This window comes from Molothrus aeneus, chromosome 27 (genome assembly GCF_037042795.1).
Source record: "Molothrus aeneus isolate 106 chromosome 27, BPBGC_Maene_1.0, whole genome shotgun sequence".
Classification (NCBI taxonomy): domain Eukaryota; kingdom Metazoa; phylum Chordata; class Aves; order Passeriformes; family Icteridae; genus Molothrus; species Molothrus aeneus.
Genome location: NC_089672.1, coordinates 331,638 through 345,898, shown reverse-complemented (window position 1 = coordinate 345,898; position 14,261 = coordinate 331,638). Strand labels below are relative to the sequence as shown.

At 47.6% G+C, this 14,261-nt stretch overlaps 1 protein-coding gene across 1 annotated transcript in view; it reads right to left on the bottom strand.

Annotated features, from left to right (window-relative positions):
* Positions 1–4,282, bottom strand: part of LMNB2 (lamin B2) — a 36,400-nt gene extending 32,118 nt beyond the window's left edge. The window contains exon 1 of the mRNA XM_066566203.1: positions 4,046–4,282. Coding sequence (XP_066422300.1) covers positions 4,046–4,282 — 237 coding nt within the window. The remainder of the gene's footprint in view (positions 1–4,045) is intronic.
* Positions 4,283–14,261: the final 9,979 nt, after the last annotated feature.

The following is a 14,261-nucleotide window of genomic DNA, read 5'->3' as shown; positions in this document are numbered from 1 at the left end:
TGTTCCAGCCAACCACAAGTGACTCCAGACAAATTTGCTGAGGAAACGTTAATCTCATAAGAATACATTAACATGCAAAGCACAAGTGTATTCCCACCAAGTGTGGCTCAGCATGTTCTAATTTAGCCAGTTATAGACTGACAAAGGACTGCCAGTCAGCTATGGTTCAGGCCCACCAAAAATATCAGTCAAGTTCTCAAGAATAACGAAGATGTGTGTTATGTCACCTCCCAGATGACACCTACAGTGCCAGAAAACCATTTAACCCAATATTTTAGAGGATGCAACTTGAGTGACCGACCCAATGTCCACAGCAGCATCTAAGTATGTATTTTGCAGGTGACAACTAGGCAACACCAGACCTTCATATCCTGGTCAGGACAGTAGCTCTGGCCACCACACATGGTGCACACGAAGGGCATGGTAGCTCCAACACTGGCAGGTAAGAGGAAACCATGTGAGATTGCAGCCACGTGCACTCACACCCACAGAGATGGGAAGACACGAGTGAAGAGGGAACCCCACAGATCCTCTTTTTGTTACAAGGGCAACTGCTGTCAGCAGCTGAGGCTCCCGAGGATCTTATTTTTCTAATTCTCCTTTGAGGGGGTGAGCACAGTGGGATGTCCTCAGAACAGTGCAGTAATCCCTCCTGTCCCCATCAAAACATCTGTTCCAGAAGGCTACAACCATAAGCACTGCAGAAGAGGGCAGGGAGTCAGTAAAACAGAACTGAGGAGAGCTCTAGGATTGTTCTCTTAGCTCTTCCAGTATGTCCCCTCCCAGCCTCGCAAATCAGATTATTGCAACAGTGACCCCAACATAGTGAGAATAGCATCAGTCATGTACTAAGGATGTAGAAAAACAACGGGATGAGCTCAATTTCTCTTCTGTCACAGGCTAACTTACACAAGGGCAGTGATGGAGGAAAGCAAACAGAGAAGGAATGAGGACAGTTAGAGGTTCCCTCAGCCACATCTGCAAACTTTTTTTTTGCATTTGTCTGAGGGCTTACAGTATACACTTTTTATTTGTCTAGGTGCCTACTGCATACAAGTAAAGCAGCATTGGAAAAGGTTAGGAAAAAGGCTATAATTAATAAAGAACTAAAGATTAATCAACTGCAAAGCTCCTTTTCTCTGCTGTTAAGAGATGGCAGCCCTGTGTTCATCAAAAAGAACAGGAATTGTATTGTTCTAAGACCATGCTGAGATTGCCACACAAACAGCTGCTTTCTGCAATCTTGTTCAAATTGGTAGTTGAAACAACGAGGAAAAAGAACATCCTGATCAGCTGATGATTAAAGAATCTCTGGCAGAACAATAACTACACTCCTTGCCCGATCAGCATCAGTAGAACTTCTCTCATCCAGAAGACACTACCCTAAACCAGAACTTTGAGCACAGAGCAAAACTGTTCCCATACACGCAGGGTTGGGGCAGGGGGTGTCAGGAACGGTCACCCATTACTCAGGACATGTCATGTCAGTAAGTAACAGTCTCTGCCAGCTCAGGTATGGTCACTGTGGGATACTTGAGTGACAAGCAAAGAACAAACATCTCTCTAACCATGATAACCATGGTTCTGTATACTGCTTGCCACAGCTGTCCTTAACTTTGAGAAATCCACCTTTGATCATGGACCCCATCATCTGCTCTCTAGGCAAAAGTCTCAGGTAGTAACCAATAGCCCATTGGTGAGCAGTGCTTCCTGTCTGCTTCCCACTATGTGCACGATACCACCTACCACAGTGGCAGGTGACATCTTCTGCCATAACCAAAGAAAAGCCAAAAATAACAGAATATTCAATTAGCTTTTATAAATAGTAAATAAGATCAGACTTAAATTTACACACTGTTGAGGACAACAAACGGGAATTTGCATTTTGAACACTGTGGAAAAAGAAAATAGTCTCCTATAAGCATGCAGAGCTTAGATGCTTACATATATAAAGATTTAATAATCTTTAAATCTTTCTCTCTTTGCAGAGAGAACAGTATGCAAATTTCACTGGACTATGTTTAACTGTGCTTCTACACAGAAGTTAGAGCTGCTTTGGGGTTTGTTTGGGGGGAGGTTGTGGGATTTGGAGGGTTTATTTTTAATTAATATCTTATTTCACACTACGCCTAATAATTTTATGAAGGCAAATTCCAACAGTTAATAATTGTTGGAATTTGCTGAATTGCCAGCAGAAAATCCAATTTACTAGGTTGGTCCCAAAAGTGAAAGGACAGGATTCTCCCATTCAAGTAAATAGAAAATCTGACAACTCTGTGAAGGCTTACTGCTTCCACAGTCCTAAACCAATGTCCACTGCCCAGCACTAAAACACTAAAACTACAAAGTTTCCTTCTGTGGACATATGTAAAGAATAAATAAACCTTCCTAAAGGGATGAGGAAAGTACTTAGCAAAGGTGGTCCAGAGACAAGCCAAAGCATCATTGCCAAAGAAGAGCTTGATAAATCCTGAAGAAGTTTGTTATGTCTGAGGATTAAGACCTTTTTGAAGTCTGGATGAAAAAAACAGAGGCAGAAAGCTCAAAGTAACCAAAAGGCTCCTATTCTCAAGTTTATTTTCTGATTACTGCATCAGAATACTTTTCAGAATTGCTCACACGGTACACTGTTACAAACTGGTTTAAACTCATGTTAAAAGTCCAATGAAATTATATCAACGCTGTCTGCTTGTCCTCTTACTCCTGCCATGAATAGAATTACATTCTCACTCTTGCATTTCAAAGGGATAGTCCTTCTAGACTCCAGCGATCTACAGCTTAGAAGTTTCCTAAATTAGATGTGTTTATTTTGTTTATAGCATGATTTCACACGGTAAGTTATGCTTCATGCTTAGAAATAGCTAGCGATTTTGAAAGCATGGAAGTTACAATGTATCATTAAGTGATACAAAGGGACTTTAAAGGTACTCTGGTTTGGGCATACATGCACTGATTGCACGTACTCCAAACCATCCCCAAATAAGACATTATAACATCTGCTCTACTTAAACAAAATTAAATCAAATCCTCCTCCCAACACCCCGAGTATCATCAAATCAGCATCTCAAGGGGTGAAAAAAGGAAAAATAACAACAAAATTTAAAAGCTACACAGTGGCACAGCGATCCATCACATCCCAGAAGTGACAGTCCAGGCTGTTTATTGATAGACTTTCCACAGCACCTTAACATCATCTCAGTGGTGGGACACCGCACCTTGCTGAGGGGGTTTGGGCTTGCCCAGGACGGGACTGTCCCCAGTGTGTCACCGACTACATCCTTCCGCCACAGGGGAAGGAGAGTACCGCGGAAAGCAGACGCCACAGAACAGGGAAAAGCAAAGCTTAGGAAAAAAATCAAGCAGTTTTGCTTCCAAAATTCGAGGAAACAAATCAGAGTCACTTACACGGACTTGATTCCGAGTATTTACGGAGTCTGTAAAAGATTTCCTACGGTCAGAGGCAAAGCCAGCCCAAACCTTTTCAAATCTCCCACCCCACTGCATCAGCCGTCAAGACAGAGGCCGTAGGGGACACTCAACAAGCCGGTACCAGAGTACGCGTGTGCTGTGGGCGCGGGGCATTGGAGGACTCGGACTGCACGCGACCCCGGCCGAGCCCCGCCCGCGGCCAAGGGACCCGCAGCGGGTTCGCGCTGCGGCCCGGCCGGCGCGGGAGCCGCCAGTCCCGCCTGCAGCGCCGTGTCCGCCCCGCTCCGCTCCCGCCACCGGCACGGGCTCCTCCCCGTGCCGAATCCCGGCCTCAGACGCCTCCAGTGTGTCGCCAGTAGCCCCTCAGCGCGACACCGCGGCCAGAGAGCCCCCGGCCGCCCCGAGGGGTCGCGCGGGTAGGTGCTGGGTCTTCACGGCCCCCGCTCCCCGCGCGGCGGACGGGCATGGCGCGGCGGCCACACGGAGCCGCCACAGCGCACCGCGCGGGGAACGGGCGGGAGCTGGCCGGGCGAGTCCCGGGCCGCGGACCCGCCCCGGGACGGAGGCGTGGGGCGCCACAGGAATAGTCGCTGCTCGCCCCCAACTCCGGCCGTACCTCCCGGGTGGTGACCTCCTCCTTCTCCGATATCTTCAGCAGCAGTCGGTCGTTCTCCAGCTCCAGTGCCCGCACACGGTCAATGTAAACGGCCAGGCGGTCATTGAGCTGCCGCAGTTCCTCCTTCTCCTGCAGCCGGGAGATGCGGGTCGGCGACAACGGGGTCCCGCCGGGAGTGCCGCGGCTCGGAGTGCCTGACATGGCGCTGGGCTGGCGGGCGGGCGGGCAGCGACTCATTCAATCCCGCCGCACCGGGGGAGGGAGCGCTAAGATGGCGGGCGGGCGGCCCCTTGCGCCGCGGCGCCGCCTGGGACATGCAGTCCTGGCGCCAAGATGGCCGCGGACGGCAGTAGCGGCTGCCATTTTGCGCCCGATCGGGTCTTGCGGGTGCTGTGCGGGCTGCGTGTCAAGGACAGAACCGGGCTGGGGCCTGTTCTGAAGCGAAGAGGTTTTGGTGGCAACTGCGGAAGAGACCGGAGCCACCAAGAGGACTGAGCTTCACCCGCTCCTGGCGGAGCAGCAGCCCGGATCCCGCGCGGGGCTCAGGCCTGTGGGTTGACGGGTTCCCTGAAAGGGTGGGTTTGTGTGTTTTCACTGTAGCTCCCTAAAATGTCGTCCACAGCCGCCTGTGCACTGTGTGATGTTGCCCTTCTTTGCTGTCGGCTCTGCACAGGCCAGGGTCCAGATCTGTGCTGAAATGGAGAAAACATGGATTGGACGTCCCCGGGGTCGTCCTGGTTGATATTTTTAGGAGTGCCTAAAGAGATGTTTTTTGGCTACGTAGTCAAACTTTGTATAAACTAAAATTCACTGATAAGTTGTCTGTTCCTGAATATTTGGAGCAGTATTTTCCCCCAAAACCTCAAATTCTGTCAATTCTTGCACATTAACTAGTATAAACTAGATTACCATTCCCAAAAGCTGTTCCTGGTCTTGTGCCTTTCAGCTGAGGGAGCTGAAGGGAGGGCTGAGAAAAAGGAGAAGTTGAAAAAACAGACTGAAAAGTCTGTCATCTGTATGAAGAGCAAAGAGAAAAAGTAGCAAGAGCATTATGCAGAGGTGGGAGTATAGGTGTGGATAGAGAAACCAGAAAGACAGCAAGAAAATACAGAATACAATGTGAAAACTTAGGGACCCAGTGTGAGAAAGTAGGTAGTAGTTATTTGGTCTCAAAATAGAACTAAAACGATCTTCATGTGAAATCCTAGTATCAAGTACACCTCAAACTGGAAAACCTTGGAATAAACCCAGGAATTCTGGATGCTTAATATCCACGTGGGCAAATAGCTGTAAGTCTCTCTAGCAATCACTGCATAAATCACAGGTTTTCACCTGAATGTGCTTGCCTCAAAATGTCCATCTGGTACTAAACTATTTGTCCTGGCTGTGTGAGACAGCAGAGTGCCTGTCCCACCTGCCCGGGCATCTCCTCTCCCGGGACAGCGCTGAGTGTCCCTTCACACCTTCGCCTCCTACCGAGAATTTCCACACCAGTCTGTGGAGCTGTGGGTATCAGTGGGTTCCTCGGAGGGTGTTTGTGAGTGACAGCAAAAATGGAACCAAGAACACTCTCCGTGCACTTTCTGAAAAGCACAACCCTCTACATGAAGGTCGTTGCCGGCAGGGCGCTGCCAGTGAGAGCTGATGATATGATGGGTGACTTGGGTGAAATTCAGCTTTCTGCCCGAATCGGGAAAGGAAGCAGAGAGCAGAGACTACAAATCCCAGGGTGCTGTGCTCGCTGCTCGCAGGGAGGTCGGATCCTGCCCCATCCGCCTCCTGCGCTTTGTTCCAGCCACGCTCGGGAGTTGCAGTACAGTACAGCGCGTGTTTTGAATTTTGGCGCCTGTCTGCAAACTGTAACCGAACTGCTGCTGGACCAGCTCCAGCCACAACCCCAACCCCTTCTCCTGCCCCACGTAGTCCGTGTCGTCTCTAACAGCATTGTCTTCCCCCGAGCAAACCAAAAAAAGACCCCTGAGCATCAAGCAGTGCACTTAAAGTGAACTTTTTCTCTCTTTAACATTCAGTTTCCAACACTAGCAAATTTGTGGAAGACCAGCTATAAACTCTGTTTGTGTTAAGACAGGAAAAAATATTTTAAGAATGATGAAAGCCACTGTGTAAGCATTTTTGTGAGAAGTGTTAGCTCACTTCTCTTGTTATTTGATGCGATCATCTGTACATCTTTCATATTTTAGAAATTCTTTTAAGCTTTTTGCCTAATTTTGATTGATAATGTAAACGAGATGTAAATTCCCTAATTCCCTTTGTTCATGAAGTTGAGAAAATGGCTTAGAAACTTTGTTTCAAGAGTTTATGTGCTTTGGAATTTTTTTTTTGTTTGGGGTTTGGGGTTCTTTTGTTGTTGGTTGGCTTTTTTGTGTTTTTTTGGTTTTGGGTTGGGGGTTTTTGTGTGGGTTTTTTTGTTTGTTTTGTTCCCTTTTTTGTTTTTGTTTTTTTTTCTGTTTGTTTGGTTTAGTTTTTTTTTTTTTTTCCTTCTAGTGTTACTGGGTATTTTCATAGTGTTGCTATCAACTGTATTGAAGTAAAGGTTTTTATCAAAATATACTTCCTGAAATATGCATCGATAATTATACCTGATATTTTCTACATTTTTTAGAAAGTCCATTTCTTTAGCAGTAACCTGGACACTTGCACAATTTCACCCCTGACACCAATCTCCACTTGTTAACAGAATATGTATGTTCACTTTTCCTATCTCTTCTAAAATGAACAGAATGGTTTGGGGGTGAGATGGGGAGAGGAAGCATCAAGGAAGAAAGGGAAGTGGAAAAGCTGAGTGCCTGCTCACCAGCTGTGTTTTCCAGGGAGTGCAACACAAGTTTCAGTTGTGGTTTTGGCATCTGTTTAAATACTGGTCCTCTTGGATCCCTCTTATGATAGGGATTTAGTATTGAACCACAGTCAATATGGTGACTCATCTCTTCATATTTAGCAATTAATTTTTCATTAGAGACCTTGACAGGTCTTTGCTACCCAAAACAATTTTACAATAAACTCCTGTTTTGAGCAGGTAGAATGGATTTGTTATCCCAAGACAAAATAATTTAGTGTTTGACAAAGGGATGGTGTAAGGATGTGTCAGCCTCACCTGGCTAGGAAAACAGATGTTAAAAAAAAAAAAAAAAAGAGTACACTGCAGCTTCTGCCTTGCCCACTCTCCCAGGCTTTCCCTTTGTGGAAAGTGGAGCAGAGGAGGAAGCTGCTGCAGATACAGATCCCACCCTGATATAAAGTCAGGAACTTGGAAGAGCCCTGGGTTCAGTATTGAAGTTCTAGCTCAAAGACACTTGCAACATTTCTGACTGTCTGCATAGGATAAAAATAAACTTTCGGGATGTCAGACACAGACAGTAGAGATTGGCTCTGTTTAGGTCTGGAGTATTTCTTCCACCAGATAAATTAAGGAATTGCTTCTAGTACGTAATAAAGACAAAGGGAAACCTTGTGTACCTTTTGATGCAGGGCACCTTCTCATTCGTTGACCAGTTTCCTGTACGTTTGGGTGTAACAAATTTTCTGATGCTATCTGGGATTTCATAATGACTCTGACATTTTCATAAATCTGAAGATACAGGATTTCCAATGCTATTTCTTAACTGCTTTTGTTTCTCAGCAGTTGCTGCCACATTCTCCCATTTCTCATTTTACACTCCTTTATTTGTATGTCTTGAATAGGATTATTTCTAGCTTTCCTGTAGTCACCTAACTCCCCCTCTGCCTCATGTTCTTCACCTTACTCAAAAAACCAGACAATGTTTCATTGATTGTCTCAGATATTGTCATTAATTTCAGGAAGGAGAAAGGATTGAACATATATCACATAACATTTTCCTATCAGTCCAAATTCAATCTGGCCTCAGTATTAGTGCTCAAAAAATTGCTAGCAATGAGTCCAAGTCTGGAAGAAGTACTCATATCTCACCAAAGAGTTCCACTCCTGAATTTCATCTTTCATTGAATAAAATAGTTTCCAGCAGTGTCAGGACAGAAAGCACTAAAGCAAGTCGAGAAATGAATGGTATACCATGAGTCATGGATGAAACCTTCCTCATGCACTACGAGGAAGTTTACTGAGATGTAGAAAAGAGCAAAGAGGAACATGGCACACAACTGTGGGCTTAAAGCCAACAGCAGACTGACTGTAGGACAAGGGCTTTTTTCAAGACAAGACATTATGCTGTAACGTGTAAAGGGTGTGTTTTTTCTGAATCCAGCATGTACTGTTTGACAGGAGTTTTGAAAAATAATATTCTTTTGCAACAGCATTTACCTCCCTACTGAGGCAGAATTCAAGCTGTATCATGCTGGGGGAAGTGCCAACCAAGTCTGGACAGAGAGAACTCTGGTCTGTGATTGGAATTGTTCCCTCTTTTGTGGCAGGAAGGTGAGTAACTTCCAAGTGTGGCCCTTCAGACTCGTACTGGAACCAGACCCTGTTCTCATGTGATCAGAAAGAAATGAGAATTTAATTGAAAAAAACATTACACATTTCCCAACATTTCAACAGAAAAGGGGCAAAAGAAGATGCTGAGGGGTCAGTGCTCGGGGCCTCCCAACTTTCCACAATTCCACTTTCTCATTTTTTTTTCTATAAAGTGATTTGTTTATAATAGCATAATAGCATGTAATAGGTTAGAGTTTTTATTTGGTTTTTCTTTTCTTTTAGGGAATTCCCCCCTCTCGCTTTTTTTTTTCTTTTTTTTTTTCTTTTTTTTTTTTTTTTTTTTTTGCTAAGAAACAATAACGATCAGGTACTTACGATCAGGTACTTAAGAAGGGCAAAAGAAATTGCCAAGATCAGGGGAGAGAATGGTATCTGGCTGCACTACTCTTATCTGAAAGTTTCTCTCGGAGGGGCAGAGATACTGTGGGAATTGGGCTGGTAAAAGAAAGGGACGGGGAAACTGCAAGCTCGCTTGCTCTCTCGGATTTGGAGGAAGGTTGGAGCTGCTGCCTGCGGTGGGAATGCGCTGCCCCTGCGGGAGCCCAGCCCGGTCCTGCTTCTTCTACTTCTACCGTGGGGTGATGCTTTTGCTCGTGACCGCAGCCACTGAACTGGGACGTTATTAACACCTGCCTCAACTAACAAAGGACCCTCCCCATCTACTCGGGTGCCTCAGGGGAAACCCCGGGATCCCCGAGTCCCCTCCCGCTCCGAGGGAGCCTCTCCCGGCGGTGCTCGGGAGCCGAGCGGCCCCTGCCCAGCCCCGCCGCTTCTCTGCCACTGCTCCGGGTTTTTCACTGCCCTGTAACTCAGCAGCCCTGCCTGCCGGGACACCCCTCGGCCCCTGCTACAGCTGCGGAGTTTCTGTTACATTTCGTTTGCTACTCCGGAGTCTGCTCGTCCCTGCGGTTCCAGCCACCGCTCCGAGGCTCCTGCTGCAGCCCCTTGCCGCCATCCAGCCCGCCCGCCATTGCCGTGTGGAGAGGCGGCCGGGCTGGCGCCACAGCGCCCCCTGCAGCCGCGGGGGAATCATCGCACCTGCCCCGCCCGGCCGGGAGCCGCCGGCGCCCCTGCCGGCTGTGCCCGGAACTGCACCAAAGGGGAAAGTGCCGAGAGAGGCCGGGGCTGGGGCTGGGGCTGGGACTGGGGCTGGGGCTGGGGCTGGGGCTGGGGCTGGGGCTGGGGCTGGGGCTGTGCTTGGGGCTGGGGCTGGGGCTGGGGCTGGGGCTGGGGCTGGGGCTGGGGCTGGGGCTGGGGCTGGGGCTGGGGCTGTGCTTGGGGCTGGGGCTGGGGCTGGGGCTGGGGCTGGGGCTGGGGCTGGGGCTGGGGCTGGGGCTGGGGCTGGGGCTGTGCTTGGGGCTGGGGCTGGGGCTGGGGCTGGGGCTGGGGCTGTGCTCGGGGCTGGGGCTGGGGCTGGGGCTGGGGCTGGGGCTGGGACTGTGCTTGGGGCTGGGGCTGTGCTCGGGGCTGGGGCTGGGGCTGGGGCTGTGACTGTGCTCGGGGCTGGGGCTGGATCTGTGCTCGGGGCTGGGGCTGGATCTGTGCTCGGGGCTGGGGCTGTGCTCGGGGCTGGGGCTGGGGCTGTGCCTGGGGCTGGGGCTGTGCTTGGGGCTGGGTCTGTGCTTGGGGCTGGGGCTGGGTCTGTGCTTGGGGCTGGGACTGGGTCTCCCCAGGATTCAAGAATTCTTCCAAACTTACAGGAAAACAGATTTCTTGGCAGCTGAATACCATGAAAGCACCACTGAAAACAGATGAGCTGTCCAGGTAGAAAAATGCCACTGCTTCCTTCCAGATTGTGTCAGCCTTTGGAGCAGACCATGGGCATGCCTTGTGCAGAGCAGCTGCTATCAAAAGAGATAAAGAGTAACATTATTCTAAAATGAAGGAAGGAATTATTCACATCACTTTTAATGAAATATTAGGCCAATAATCTCTAACACGGTGAGTTTTGTTATTCACAACAGAGCTGGATTCTATTCTCATTAGACTTCCAGTAATCCAATTGTTAGGGTAGCCCCAATTCTCAGCAACCTGTGGAGTTCAACTTCCCTCATTTCCTGTGCCAGCCCCTCATCATTTAGCCATTCGACAGTTTGGAGAGGACAGTGACGGAGGGTGGGGGCTGGCTCTGAATACAGTTCCTCTGATTTCAAAAAGCTTGCATTATCAGCCAGGAGCAATCCCAGCTCTGCTCCAAGAATCCCTTAAATCATTGCTATGCCAGTGGAGCTGTGGGAGGGGAGCATGCAATGCTCACACCCCTGCATTGTTATTATATAAAGCCTGGCACTCATCTGCTAAAGAAAACAAACCCAGCATTTTTTTCAAGACAACCACTTGGTGCTTAATTTCCATATCCTCGGCCCAACTGCAGCTGGCTAGGTGCCCACCACCATAGAGTTATTTACATATTTTCCTCCAGCAGCTGCAGTAACCTGTTCTGTTCTTCATGTCTTGCCAGCTTTTGTCATGGTCTCACTGGAGAGAAATATTTCAGTCTTCTGCTATTAAACAAACAAACCAGCTCCCACCGGAGTTCAGTTTTTAGTGCAGAAAGGTCAAAGTAGAAACCTTTGATTCCACTTTGAAAGAGAATTATCTCCTTATCCCATCATGCACTGTAACATGCTACGTGTATTTGGGAGTGCTGATTACTTAAGCCAGAGGTTCTGTCAAAGGTAAAGTTTGCAGAGTAAAACATATGTGAGAAGGAAGAAGACAGGCCTAGGGAGATAACGAGGTATGTGCATGGGATCAGTCTCTCTTGGATATATTGCATGATTTATCAAGGAGATGAAAGGAATGCTTTCTGCAACTCCAAAGTGTGCTCCACCCAAGATCTCAAAAGTATTTTACAAAGGATAATTCATTAAGCTTTATAATGATCTTGCAACAAAACTAAGATGACTATGAAGATTTTTCAGTTAATGTCTGTATGTTTAGAGTTTCATGGAGTAGCTCTTTGAAGCTGGCTTTCATGTCACAGAGTAATAGAATCACAGATTGATTTGGGTTTGGACTGGAAGGGACCCTAAAGCTCTTCTTGTTCCATCTGCTTGCCATGGCCAGGGACATCTTTTACCTTCCACAGGCTGCTCCAAGCCCTGTCTAGCCTGGCCTGGGACACTTCCAGGGATGGGGCAGCCACAGCTGCTCTAGACAACCTGTACTAGGGCCTCACCACCCTCACAGGGAAGAATTTCTTCTCAATATCCCATCTAACCCTGCCCTCTAGCAGTGGAAAGCCATTCCCCTTTGTCCACGCCCTTGTCCAAAGTCCCTCTCCATCTCTCTTGGAGCCCTTTTAGGGGCTGTCAATACATCTGTCTCATGGGAAAATGTTTTTCCAGTCTACAGCTGGAGACAACAGTGAAGTGCTGGAGCACTGCCTCAGTTAACACTTGTGTTGGAGCTGCATGTCCCTAAAGAACAGCCCCAGCTAACCATGAACCTACAGCAGGAAGCCATTGCTGTCTTGAGTTTGGTACAGTCAGGAGAGACTGTGCCCTACCCCACTCTCCTGCAGCCTGTGCTCTGTACTGAATTTTGAAGGCTAGTAGCATCACATCACTTCTTTCTTTACCATGAGAATGCATGTAGATGGGCAGGTGCAAGAATCAGATGTTTTGAGCAGCCATGAGAGATTTGCTTGGATGGACTAAATAGGCAGAAGCTACAGCAAATGAGGAAAAGCTTTTATTTGATAGTGATATTTCCAGGCTTCCTCTGCACCGTTAAACCCCAGTTCTGAGTATGAGAATAGCATAGATTTGTAGAATTTAGTTTGTTTTATACTGTCTGGAGAAAGTTTGAATGTACAAAAAAGATCAGCTTCAGCATGGCCCTATGTAGTGTAGTGTGACAGGCTGGCACGCAGAAAATTGTGCCCTGGAAAGATCAGAGCCACTGCTCGGGGGCTGGGTGGATGTCCTCACTCGGTGGATAATCTGCCCAAGTGCAGGAAATTAAGGCTGGGCCTGTTCTGACTGAACCTCTGAGCTTCTTCAAGTGCAAAAGGTATAACCCCATGGAATCCAGAAAAACACCTGCTGTGATCAAGGTGTTGGGCTTCCCAAACTGTAGAGAACTAACAAGTGGCATGGATTCACTGACAGTCCTTCCTGTGTGCCAAGGAGACCAGGCCAGTTCTCCTTCAGTATACCAGGAAATATTGCCCCAGTTTCACAGGCATGGTGTCCACATCTATCTCTCCCAGCAGTGTGGATAGATCTGTGATACTCCCATCATAAATGATCATCCATCTGTGGGGATTTACTCACACCATTAACAGAGATGATCCCCAGACCAGTGCACGTGTGTGCAACCCCATGACACATGTGGCCACATCCTTAAGGACTGCTTGAGGTCTAGCACCAATTTGGCAATTATCTTGGAGAACAGTCTACCTGAAAACACCTGTCTGACATGTGAGACTCATGCTCAGCTTTAAACATGGAATTAATCTGGTATTTGCTGGGTAATAAGGAAGCAGTTGATAAACCATGATGCAGCTGTTGCTTGGGTTTGCATTTTTATAGCATGTTTGGAGTGGGAAGTCAGGGAATGCTAGAAAATTGCAGACACTTAAATGGTCTCAGAATGGAGAAAGGCAGAGAGATCAGTTTGAGGCTACATGGCCAGTGAGGCCATTGACAGTTTATACTGACAATTTAACTTAAAAACCAATAAAGAGTTAAGTCAATGATGCATGCTGGACATCGTGTAGATGAGCCTCCACTTGCAGGAGTCATAGTGCAAATGGCTAGAAGTGTGCATCTTCTCATCTGTGCCAGTATCGATCTGACCGGGCCTGGAGAAGCAGAAGCTCAGATCTGCTCAAGCCTGGCAAGTTTGCATGTTGCAGAACATAAATCACTATTTTCCCTCTCTACCCCTGCTAAGCAAATATGTTTGGATATCCCTGGCTGTTCTGGTTCAGTGGCCATCCCAACTTGTGGCAGGGTCTGGAGGGCTGGCCTGAGGCCAGTGGGGAGAATACCCTCACCTTACATCTGGCAAGGAGCCGGGAGTCCTTCCACTGTAGTACCTGGGCACCTTCCAGTGTAGTGCCTAGAGGTGCTCAGCCAGCCTCAGGATATATTTGGTTTCATAACTAGGACTCCCAGGAGATAATTCTGTGTGAAGAATCCATACTTCTGTGGGCCACCCATGGGCACTGGGACTACTGAGCCCTTTACTTTTGCTCTATTGTTGCACAAATCTCTTGAATTTCATTTACTTTTTCATCTAGTTTTCTCCTTCTCACCCTGCACGTTTCTCCTTCAGTGTCAATGACAGGTAGCACCCTGGCCACACCAGCCAATTCATGACCAATTTTCCTTTTAGTTCTTGTAAAAAATACCTTCTCATGTAAAAGAAATAGCAACATTTGCTTTCTACAGGACTCTGCTGTTGGGATATATATATATACATATATATATACAAGGAAGGACCAACATCTTATTGGAAGATGGATACCCCATTACTTTTATCTTCCCAGGAAACAGTCTTGCCAGGTTGTCCCTGCAGTCCTTGGCATATTGGTGAGTCTTTGTCTGAATGAACTCACTCTAGGAAGGACCTCCCCTTTGCAGTTCCCCTATCTTCCTCAACCTTTGCATCATTCTTGCTGCTTTTCTGACTTCCTTTGGCTTCAGTACCTCAGTGACCAGTGGCTGCTGCCTGCCCTGCAGAAGGTCACAGGTATGCCCCAGACACTGCAGATGCTCCTAGTCTGCAAGGATA